Here is a 12,542-nt window from a genome sequence, read left to right on the forward strand (position 1 = left end):
TTGCTGAAGTTGATCCACAACCCACAGAACACCACCTCTGGGAGAAACCATGACACTAGGACTCACCACAAAGACACTCATGACACCACAACATCATTGATTTATCAAGACTATCCCGAACGGGAAATGAATTGGCTGTACTCTCTGAGGGACTGAACTTCTACCCCAGCACAGAAGCTGATACCATACAAATTTTTGCAGAACCAGAAGAATTATTTTGCCAACTTGTCCTTACAGAATTCTTTCACAACAATGATTATGCCACCCCACAACTACCACATCCCTACCAACATTTGGAAGAAAAAAGAATCATCTGACTGGATACCCCACAGCAGACGAAGCCACACAACTGATTATTAAATTGATTGCTTCAGGAAAAAAACTGACTGTGAAATCCTTAACAAACATCATATCCACCACTACTGAGAGTACAGCTATACAGTTCCTGAAATGCAACCCCAGGATAGTGATCAAACCAGCAGACAAACAGGTACTATCATAGTCTGCAACCATAAAGACTGTGTTAATGAGGCCAACCATCATGTCTCCAACACCACCTACTACTACTTGAGGGAACTCCTCAAGGCTGCAACAGCAGCAGCTACAGATTAAATACACAAAGGTACCATTGTCCGTATAGTCACAACGGAAAGAGAAAGTTAAGATTTATAACTCCCTTCCCTTGCGCTGTTAAAGTTTTAAACAAGACGTTCTTATTGTCACTTCTGCTACAGCGAGCTTGTGCATAGTTCCACTCACGGTTCCATCCATAGTGAGTGTGGCCTGGCTGGGATGGGGGAAACACTTGGTTTTATGAAGTTATGAGTATAGGGCAACAGCATTGAATACTGGCACATTTTCCATAGGCAGGGATGATTTTATCTGATAGCTCACTCCTGAGGGTAACAAAAGTACAGAAGCACTGGTGCTGCTGGCATGCCGAAGCTGCCCAGACCCATATGCTGCTATTTTATTTACTGCAATGGTAACTGCCAAAGTTATCATCGACTAGTGTGGGAAAATGTCCTACTTCAGAGGAAATAAGATTGCAATCCCTACAAACCTTTGGGAAAGGATTGCAGAATATCTCCATTAAAATTTCATCAGAACCTGTCAAGGTTCCTCCCCCACTCTGAACTCTAGGGTACAGATGTGGGGACCTGCATGAAAAACCTCCTAAGCTTATCTTTACCAGCTTAGGTCAAAACTTCCCCAAGGTACAAAATATTCCACCCGTTGTCCTTGGACTGGCCGCTACCACCACCAAACTAATACTGGTTACTGGGGAAGAGCTGTTTGGACGCGTCCTTCCCCCCAAAATACTTCCCAAAACCTTGCACCCCACTTCCTGGACAAGGTTTGGTAAAAAGCCTCACCAATTTGCCTAGGTGACTACAGACCCAGACCCTTGGATCTTAAGAACAATGAACAATCCTCCCAACACTTGCACCCCCCCTTTCCTGGGAAATATTGGATAAAAAGCCTCACCAATTTGCATAGGTGACCACAGACCCAAACCCTTGGATCTGAGAACAATGAAAAAGCATTCAGTTTCTTACAAGAAGACTTTTAATAAAAATAGAAGTAAATAGAAATAAAGAAATCCCCCCTGTAAAATCAGGATGGTAGATATCTTACAGGGTAATTAGATTCAAAAACATAGAGAACCCCTCTAGGCAAAACCTTAAGTTACAAAAAAGATACACAGACAGAAATAGTTATTCTATTCAGCACAATCCTTTTCTCAGCCATTTAAAGAAATCATAATCTAACACATACCTAGCTAGATTACTTACTAAAAGTTCTAAGACTCCATTCCTGGTCTATCCCCGACAAAGACAGACTATAGACAGACACACAGACCCTTTGTTTCTCTCCCTCCTCCCAGCTTTTGAAAGTATCTTGTCTCCTCATTGGTCATTTTGGTCAGGTGCCAGCGAGGTTACCTTTAGCTTCTTAACCCTTTACAGGTGAGAGGAGCTTTCCCCTGGCCAGAAGGGATTTCAAAGGGGTTTACCCTTCCCTTTATATTTATGACAGAACCTCTCAGGAAGAATCAAGGGACATGCTTGTGTACCTAAACATGGCCACCCCTGCCTAACTCTACAAGGGAATGAAAATCAGATAACAACTCTACCTCTCTCTGTTGTACCACTACCTCTTGTAGTACGAGTAAATTAATGAAAAGTCAATAGCTATGTCCTGCTAAATTGTGTGTGCCATCTCTGTAATGGGAAATCACTTACTCGAGGTTCCTTCCCCTTCATTTGGCTTGTCCGTGCTCCAGAGACTGATTGGAGTGTGGTGGAATCTGAAAGAGGTCCTGGCTTATGGGATAGCTGGATTCCCCAGTAGCATGTCCTCCACCCTTCTCCACCTCCTCCTTGCCCTTGCTGTTCATGACAGGACCCTGTGACTCAGGCTCTTCAGGGGTATCAATGGTAGTGTGAAGGATGGTGATGGAGTGTCTGCCAAGTATGGCATGCAGCTCTTGTAAAAGCAGCATGTGTGAGGCTTGGCTCAGGATTGACTGTTGGCCTCCCTGGTCTTCTGGTATGCTAGCTGCAGTTCCTTTGCTTTCACACCGCACTGCTGCTGATCCCCGTCATACCTCTCCGCCTGCATTCCCCATGCAATCTGCTTATAGATGTCCACATTTCTACATCTGGTCCATAGCTGTACTTGCAGAGGCTCTTCTCCCCACAGGCCCAGGAGATCCAGTATCTCCTGTCTACTCCCAGCCAGAGCACATCTGGAGCATGTAGCCACTCTGGTCAGCTGGTCAGTTGCACACAACACTGGAGAGCTGCTAGGTGTGCTCACCAAGCTCGACAATCTGGAAAAGGCATTTCAAAAATTCATAGGGCTTTAAAGGGAGGGAGGAGTGGGGCTTCCAGTCTCCATGACCCCTGGGCAGTGCAGTTCGCAAAATGTGACCAGAGTGGTCATCATCAGGCATTGTGGGACAGCTGTTGGAGGACTATTAGGTTCGATATAGGTAACTCAGTGTCTACATTCATGCTGTGTTGACCTCACTATGTCGACCAGGGTTCAACGTCACTCTGGGAGGTGGTGTTAGTATGTCAGCATAACAGAGAGCTTACATTGGTGGGAGACAACTAGGTCAATGCAAGGTGGCTTATGTCGACCTAACTTTGTAGAGTAGACCAGGCCATAAGTGTACTTGGACTGTCAAAAAGCCTTTGACAAGGTCCCTCACCAAAGACTCATTAGCAAATTTAAGTAGTCATGGGATAAGATGAAAGGTTTTCTCATGGATCAGTAACTGGTTAAAACAGGAAAGAACAGGTAGGAATAAATGGCCAGTTTTCACAATGGAGAGAGGAAAATACTTGAGTCCCCCAAGAATCTCTACTGGGACCTGTGCTGTTCAACATATTCATATATGATTTGGAAAAAGGGGTGGACAGAGAAGTGGTGAAATTTGCAGGAGATACAAAATTACTCAAGATAGTTAAGTCCAAAGCTGCCTGTGAAGGCAAAGGGATATCACTAATCTAGGTGACTGGGTGACGGAATGACAGATGAACTTCAGCAGTATTAAGTGCAAAATAATGCACATTGGAAAAACAATTCCAACTATATATGCAAAATAACAGTTACAGAAAGGTAGGTAATGCCTTTTTTCTTTGCGTTATTGTACATGTCCATTTCACTGTAGGTGATTCACGAGTAGTTCAAACTGGAGGCACAGTTGCCAACTTTCACACGGTAAATAAGCACCCCAACTTTCACAATAAGCCAAAAATCAAGCTAATCCCGTTTCAAAACAAGGCAAAAACAAGCCAATTCATAAGAACTCCAACACTCTATGTGACTAGATCCCCCCAGTGTGCAGTCTGCAACTGTGGTGGGCTCACTGTGCACCCCTGACTCTCTCCCCCCTTTCCCCTGCTTGATCCTTGCCCTTGCTTGCCTGGAGCTGATCAGAAAAAAGAAGCAACAAGCTACAAGCCAAACAAGCAACAAGCTACAAGCCAAAAACTAGCCAACAAGCAACTCACAAGCCAATTAAGCCAAAAACAAGCCCAATTTCTGCATTTTTTTTGTGTGGGTTAGGCATGTCTGGCTGGAGGTGGTTTCAGAGTCTACTTGAAAAGGGATTGTAAGATCTCCCATCCAAATCTGGCATTGTCTCTAGACTGATGAGCGATGGCACAGTGGGAGGTAGTTGTGTGGATCGAAGACCAGATTGCCACCTTACAAATGTCCACGACGGGCACCTCAGTCAGAAAGGCTTCAGAAGCTGCCCGTGATCTAGTTGAGTGAACCATCACTTTAGTTGGAGGTTCCATATCCACCAAACAGCAGCATAAATGAATACAATCAGACATCCTGGGGGCAATTCTTTGAGTGGATACCAGGTGGCCCTCTACTCTGTTTGAAATTGCGATGAACAGCTCAGAGGATGACCTGAAAGGCCTAGTCCGATCCAGATAAAAAGCCAAAACCCTTTTAACATCTGAAGAAGGAGTTTCTCTTCACACCTACTTGAATAGAGGCTTTGGAAAGAAGGTTGGTAAGTAATTTCTTCATTAACGTGAAAATTGGAAACCACCTTAGGGAGCTTAGATGGGGTTGAAGGAAAACCTTGTCCTTAAAGAATACTATATAGGGAGGTTCTGACACTAAGGCTTGGCATTCTCCTATTCTCCTGGCCAAAGTAATAACAAGAAAGCCACTTTTATAGGTAGGTGTAATAGGGAACAGGTCTCTAGTGGCTCAAAGGAGGCAACTATCAACTTTGTTAGGACTAAATTCAGGCTCTGCTCTTGAAGTGAGATGTGGATTCGTGGGTATAAGCTGTCCAAACCCTTTAGAAGTCTGATGGACATAGGCTTTGAAAAGATCTATCAGTTATCCATTGGAGGGTGGCAAGTTGAGACAGCTGCCAGTTGGACTCTGATGGAACTACAGGCTATTCTTTGTTTCAGGAACAGGAGATAGTCCAGGCTATGGGGAATCGAAGTTTGGACTGGGTGAATGCCTCTTTGCACAGATCAAATGGAGAATTTCTTCTATTTAGCAAGGTAAGTAGACCTAGTTTAAGGCTTCCTACTGTTTACAGAATTTCTTGTACTCCTTTAGAGCAATCTCGTTCTGGGGATGTCAGCCATAAAGCATCCATGCCGTCAGGTGGAGGGCTTGTAGGTTGGGATGAAGGAGGAAGCCGTTGTCATGGGAGATCACATCCATATATCTCAGGAGCAACCAACATTGACGGGGCCATGCTGGGGCTATTACTGTAACATGAGCAGAATCTTGCTTGATTTTGGACAAGACCTTGTGCAGAGGAGGAACTGTAGGGAAGGCTTACAGTAGGCCTTTTGACCATGTTACGAATAAAGCATCTGCCAGACATCCTGGGCTGTGACCTGCACAGGAACAAAAAAGATGACATTTTTTGTTTTCTTTTGTTGCAAACAGGTCCACCTGCAGCAGTTCCCAGCACCTGAAAATGGCCCTGGATGAAGGGACCACTCATGGTGGACTTGTGGATCATCTTCTCAGGCAGTCTGCCAGAGTGTTTAGAACCTCTGGAAGGTAAGCCAGTTTAAGGTTGATGGATTTGGCTATGTAGAAGTTCCAAAGATAGATCACCTCTTGGCATAACTTTGTCTATCAGGCTCTCACCTGTTTGTTTAAATAAAACATAGCTTCTGTGTTGTCTGTGAGAACTAACAAATTTTGCCCTGTGATATGTAGAAGGAATGCCATGTAAACCAAACAGATGGCCTGCAGCTCCCAGATATTTATATGAAGACTTAGATCTTGAGAAGACCAAAGCCCCTAAGTCTGAAGGGAGCCTAAGTGAGCTCCTCAACTAGATCTTATGCATCCATGACTAAGCTGAGTGTCTGCTGAGGAGAAGCAAAGGGGACTCCTGCACAAACATTCAACAGATCAATCAACCATTTTAGGGAGGACAAGAAACCAGCAGGTACCTGAATCACTCTATCCATATGATGGTGGGCCAAAGAATACATGGAGGTGAGCCAACCCTGCAGTCATCTGAAATGCAGTCTGGCATGTTGGACCATGTAAGTGCACTCCCCCATGTGCCCTAGAACTTTGAGACAGTTTCAAATCATAGTGAGATGATGCATCTTTAGCGCTAGTGCATTAAGCCGCATTGCTTGGAATCTATGCTGCAGCACTAATGCTCTGGTCAGTGTAGAATACAGGACCACCCCTATGAATTATTTGAATCAGATCAGGACAGATTTTTCTGTATTGCTTAGGAGCTCTAGTGTGTGAAAGGCTGATTGGGTAGTGGCTATGCTGGAGAATACTTGAGACCTGGATCGTCCTCTCACTAGTCAGTCATCCAGATAAGGGAACACATGGATTTCCGACCTTCGCAGGAATGCCTCTATTACCAGCATGCATTGTGTGAACATGCGAGGAGCCGCTGGGAGGATAAAAGGCAGAACTGTGAATTGATAGTGGGATTCACTGACCATCAAGTAAGTATCCCTTAAGACAAGAGCAACATACCAGTCCCCAGTCTTTAAAGAGGGTATAAGAGAAGCAGAGTAACCTTTCAGAATTTGGTTTTCTTCAGAAAATCATTTAGTTGTCTTAGATCTTAAATAGACCTGAAGCCCCCCTTTGCCTTTGGGATTAGGAAGTATTGGGAATAAAATCCCTTTCCTTGGAAAGACCCAGGAACTTCCTCTATGGCCCCTATAAGAAAGAGAGACTGGACATCCTGTAGTAGCACATTCTCGTGAGAGTGGTCCCTGAAGAGGGAGAGGGAAGGGGGGCAAGAAGGGAGGATAGAAATAACGGCAACAAAGACTAAGAGGCTAATGGCTGTCGAGGAGGTCCCTCATCCAACTTTTGCACAGGAAAGTCCCAAGTAAGCAACTCTCCTCCTCTGGTAATGGTCCCAGTACCCAGAGAGGTGGGAATGGTAGCCCTGTTGCAAATGTCCCAGGGCCTACTCAATGTGGGAGGGCAGGAAGGGAGTGGGGATGTCATAGACCATGGGGTGAAGCCCCAAGGACTCCAAAAGGGCCATTGATATGGAGGTGGCACCCACAAAGACGCTGGTCATTGGGTTGGGATCTGAACCAGAGTGGATATGCACCCCACTGGAGCTGCTGGGGTTGCTCAGTTCTGGGAGTGCAGAAGCCAGTCTCAGAGTCCAATGAGCAAGGTGAGTCCGTTTCCTCTGGCCACAAGCTCCCTGGGAAGACTGGTTGCAAGTCTGGTGATGGAGGCACTAGCGAGATCACTGCAAACTTCCCCCTCAAATCGCTGGAAGTCGCTGAGACACAGCAACAGTAGCAGCCACCAGTACTGAATGGTACACCAGGACTGGAGATGGCACCGAAGGATCTAACACATCTGATCCCAGTGCCAGGCAGGAATTTTGCACCAGGGGTGAATCCAGTGCTGACAAGTTCAGTAGTTTCTGAGCTGCCTTGAATACTTCACATGTAGACAGCACCAGCAAAGGCTCCTGACTCTGTGGTACTGCAAGCTGCACCAGTCCTGGGATTGGTCTTAATGGGCCCTTCCTGCACTCAAGAGTCAACAATCCCTCTTTGCATGTGGGCTTTATCTGGGGGTTACCTCTTCTTCACGTGCCCTCAGTGTCCTTGCCTCCACTTGGTGCCTTGCCTGCAGATTTCAAAGGCCCACAGTACTGAGTCCTTTGAGAAGTTATGAAGTCTTTTCCTTGGTAACAGTGCGGACCATCTGCCTATAGACACAGCTAGAACAGGCAGAGCATTCCTGACAGATTCAGACATGCTCAGTGCCTGTTCCAAGTGGCACAGTTCCAATGGAAGGAAAAGCGCAGGCTCCAGGAGTAAGTACTTGAGCCTGGCAGCTCTATTCTTTTTAGAACGAAGTTTGAATCCTCTACAAATGTGATGTTGGTCACCTACATTCACTTCCCCCGGACATTTAAAGCAGCTGGGGTGAGGGTCGCTCACTGGCATAAGTTTGTCGCAGAACTAACAGGCCTTGAAACTGGGAGAATGCAACACAAGTCTGTAACCCAAACAGGCACCAGAGACCAAGCTTCACTAAGTACTAAATTAAACTTACTTTAGTTACTAATTATTTACAAAATACACTACTTTAGTCTTAACTAACATGACAGATATCATATATACAAGAAGGGATGGAAGATTTATAAATGCAAAGATCACAGCTCCAATAATCATCATTGGTGTAGAAAGGAACTTTATACTTGAGTGCAGTGGTGCAAAGCACCAGAGGGCACTCACGCTGCCCTCATGGGAAAAATCTCCAACAACAGTGCATGAGGCACGCACACACCTACAGTGGCATGGCCACATGCAGTCACTCGAAGAAGAATCATAATTTTTTTTTCATAAACTTTCCAGAATACAGCATGGCAACAAGAACAAGATACATCAGGCTGAATCTAACCTGTGTCTTATCTGATAATTATACTACAGTACTTACTTCGATGGACATTGTAGCCTGTGTATCTGTTCATATCAATTGTTATTCTGGTTTTTTCCTCCGGAGTTGTTCTCTCTACCTTCCCTATAGCTGAGAAGGTTTCCACTGAAGTCCATACAAATGAAGGGTGCTCACTACTTTCCAGGGACCAGGTACATAAAGAATTTTGCTGTGCATCTGTTTGTTTGTTTGTTTGTTTGTTTAGGAAAAATAACAGAATCTTTGAAGTTCAGGCAGAAGGGTTAGGAGTATTTTATTGAAAGATGACCTTCAGAACTTGGTGTGTATTACAATAATAATGCAATTAGCATAGGTAGCCTCCTACGGAAATCTTCCTAGTTCTCTGTTCCTTTTGAACAGGGTAATGTTTCTCCAAGAGAAAACATATTAACAGCACAAGACAATAATGAAACAGCTAAACAATTTCAAAAATATCAATAGAGAAGAAAGATATAAATGATGCATAACAGAAAATCAAAAGGCTTGGGTAAATGTGGGGAACCCACAAAACCCATGGACAGGCCACTTCACAGATCCTCTGTGATGGGAACTGCTGCTGTTAGGTTCAGGGTGGGAGGAGATGCATTAGAAGTCAGGGCGTAGGCCCATGCATTTGTTTGCACACCCTTCTGATCTGGCAATGGCAATTGCATATCACCCAGAAATGCAGATTATTTATGCTGTAAACAGTAATAACCTTCCCAAGTGGTTACAGTTGTGCCAACACCAGATAGAATATGGGGGCAAATAAAGGTTGCTTTAGTGGTATTATTTATGTACCAATGTTTAAGACAAAATGAGCCCATAAAATCAGAAGATACTAATAGAATACATATATTTGATAAAATTAAGTTGTTACCCATACTTGGTCACATTTTCTCTGCTGATTGCACACTTCCAGATTGCTCCTGTCACTGCTGCTAACAGTTCTTTATTTTCAGAGTTACTGAGTAGAGAAGCAAGTGGTTGTAGGCCTCCATGATGCCTAACTAGGTCACGTGTCTCCTCATCTTCTGCACACTACACAACAAATTAAACATACAGAATATTTAAAATGAATAAAACAACACCCCAGGAAGTCTGGTGTATTACCACAGTGACTGTTACCAACTGATAGGGAACTTTATGTAATTATTTTATTTACTAAAATATTTTCAAAATATATTTTCTAATTTAATTCATATTACAAAATTAATAAAGGAATTAGGGTTAAGAAGTGTATATAACAATAGAGAACAGTTCAGACAAATGTTCAGAAAACAAAGGCACAGGTCCTTGCACAAAACACATACACAGAAAACGTGCGTGCAATTAACACAATTGTGCAAGCAAATTGCAAATGGGTATGTGTGCACACAAAAGACTAGTGCAGTGAGCTATTGTGTGTGCAATTATGAATGCATGTTGTTACATATATTTTTTGGCTGTGGATTTCAGGCCTCCATTTCTAAAAAATTGGCCCTTAAATTGCAAACAAAAATAAAACATTGAACATATGCTATTTTTCATTAATCAATTGTTCATACTTAAAAAGCATTTATTCCTCATTACTACATATCACACATTTTTTATTACAATACAGGCAAAGTTTGGAATTTTAATTCCAAACCATTAAGCCATTTTAAGCCTGGCAAGGAACAGCAGTAACAAAATCTGAAAATGTTTCATAAATGATGAAAAACATTTTTTTAAAACCCTCCAATGATGAAAGGATATTTTTTACTTTACCCTCCCCCACCCCACGCAAATTAATACTGATCTCAAGACAAGTAGAAAATCTTTCAGCTTAGAAAGTCATTATCAGGGAAGATATAAAATACTGAAAATAGAAGCTTAGAATGAAAACTACCTTCTCAGCCATAATTACACCATTACTACCTTAATTGCTTTCTCGGGATCTGATCCTACAGGGCATTGAATGCACACAATTCTTACTGAAATCAACCAATACTGAGTGCTCAAATTCTGGATGTAAACATTATCTGTTGGTTTTGTACCTGATATTTATAAAACTTGAGGTTAACATACAGATATAATTAAGATACATCTATTTAGGCCTCAAAACTGCAACTGGTTCTCCACAGGCTGAATCCAGCACCACACAGAGCCACACTGATATCAGGGGGCTTTGCAGGGGTACAGGGGTCCATACATTCAGAACCAGTTACAGAATTTGGGTCTGTTTCCTGCTACATCACCATCTTACTTAATATGACAAAATAACAGCCAGCTGTTAGAAGATCCAACTATTTTACAAAGTGACAATTTTGAAATGCAAACAAGTCATGAAATTATAATCTCAAATGTTCGAGAACAGTAGGTGGGCTCTGGGCTGGGGGTGCAGGCTCAACGTGGGGTCAGAAATGAGGGGTTCAGGGTGCAGGAGAGGGCTCCAGGCTGGGGCAGGGGGTTTGGAGTGTGGGAGGGGGTGCAGGCTCCATCTGGGGGTGTGGGCTCTGGGGTGCGGTGGGTAGGGCTGGGGATGAGGAGTTTGGGGTGCAGGAGTGGGCTCTGAGGCTAGGTAGGGTGTTGGGGTGTTGAGGGGGTGTGGGCTCTGAGAAGGAGTTTGGGTGCGGGATGGGACTCCAGTCTGGGGCAGAGGGTTGGGGTACAGGAGAGGGCTCAGGACTGGGCATGGGGCTGGGGTGTGTGCGGAGGTGCAGGGTCCCAGTGGCACTTACTGCAGCTCCCAGGAAGCCGCTGCCAGGTCCCTGCAGCCCCTAGGCACATGGGCGGGCAGGTGGGCTCTGCACATTGCCCTTGCGCATGCAGGCTCCACCACGGCAGCTCCCATTGGCCATGGTTCTTGGCCAAATGGGAGCTGGGGAGCCGACACCCGGTGAAGGGGCAGTGTGTGGCGCCTCCCTGGCTGCCCATGTGCCTAGGGGCTACAAGGACCTGGAGGCTGCTTCCAGGAAGCTGCGTGGAGCTAGGGCAGGCAGGGAACCTGCCTTAGCCCCGGGGCCCCGCTGCTCCACCAACCGGACTTTTAACGGCCCAGTTGGCAGTGCCAAATGGAGCTGCCAGGGTCCCTTTTCAACCGGGCATTCCGGTTGTCAACCAGATGCCTGGCAACCCTATGTCAGAGCAGAATTGTGACATATCAGCATACTATGATTATTTTTAGGGATTAAAATAACTAATCATTAAATTACAGATAAATCTCTTTAGATGTACAATAGAAGAAACTCCGAAAATTTAAACCACAGAACCACCCATATTTTCTTCAAGTAGAACTATACTATACCACATATATTAGAGATCTTTATAGTATGTACTGCATGAAAACAAACAGAAACACTAGAATTAAATGATAATTAAAATCAGACATTTACCTTAAAGATAGCACTGGCACAATGCATCTGAAGTTCCTCATTTTCACCACTCAGATTTTTCACAAGGTTTTCAATCATCCTCTCTGTCTTGATTGCAAGTCTGTAACTTGGCTATGAATGCAAGTTAAATTTTTAGTTACATATATCAGCAAATAAATAAGATTGTTGTCATCCTAAAAACTAGTGCACTATTAATGTAGCTCCTAATCCTGCAAAGATTTGTGCATGTGATAAACTTTATGAGTTTAAGCACGAGTAACTAATCTGACTAACTCTCTGGCTGCTAGGCTGCACAGCCTTGATCATGAGGGTGGCTCTACTGATGCTGGCCACTAGGCCGTACTACTCTGAGATCCAGAGGGGTCATGCAGACTTGGCCATGGGGCTATAACGACTCTTGCCCCATCCCAAAAGGGGATGGGGCATGCATGACCCATGCCAGTCATAAATACATGGTGTCAAACTTCCATGGCTCTGGAAGACATTCAAGAGATTTACTTCAAAATAATTTATTCCTGTTTGAGTCAAATATTTTTCAAGGCTCTCTTCCATGTGATTTTTTTTTATGAAACAAAATCACATAAGAATAGAGCCACTGTTACTTCCCTTGTTATAAGTAAGGCTGGTTGCCCTGCCCATGTAAAGGCTGCCCAACATTTCCCATTATAAGACCCTGTTTTCACTTGCTTATAACTTTGCCAAACTTTAACTGTTTGGATGCAAGGAGCCTCTGGCTTTTTT

At 44.1% G+C, this 12,542-nt stretch overlaps 1 protein-coding gene across 1 annotated transcript in view; it reads right to left on the reverse strand.

Moving 5' to 3' along the window:
- ODAD2 (outer dynein arm docking complex subunit 2) overlaps positions 1–12,542 on the reverse strand; it is a 200,528-nt gene that overhangs the window by 99,546 nt on the left and 88,440 nt on the right. Inside the window, exons 13-14 of the mRNA XM_077809473.1 lie at positions 11,802–11,912; positions 9,332–9,486 (exon numbers count right to left, since the gene is read on the reverse strand). Coding sequence (XP_077665599.1) covers positions 9,332–9,486; positions 11,802–11,912 — 266 coding nt within the window. The remainder of the gene's footprint in view (positions 1–9,331; positions 9,487–11,801; positions 11,913–12,542) is intronic.

This window comes from Eretmochelys imbricata, chromosome 2 (assembly GCF_965152235.1).
Source record: "Eretmochelys imbricata isolate rEreImb1 chromosome 2, rEreImb1.hap1, whole genome shotgun sequence".
In the NCBI taxonomy this organism is placed as follows: Eukaryota; Metazoa; Chordata; order Testudines; family Cheloniidae; genus Eretmochelys; species Eretmochelys imbricata.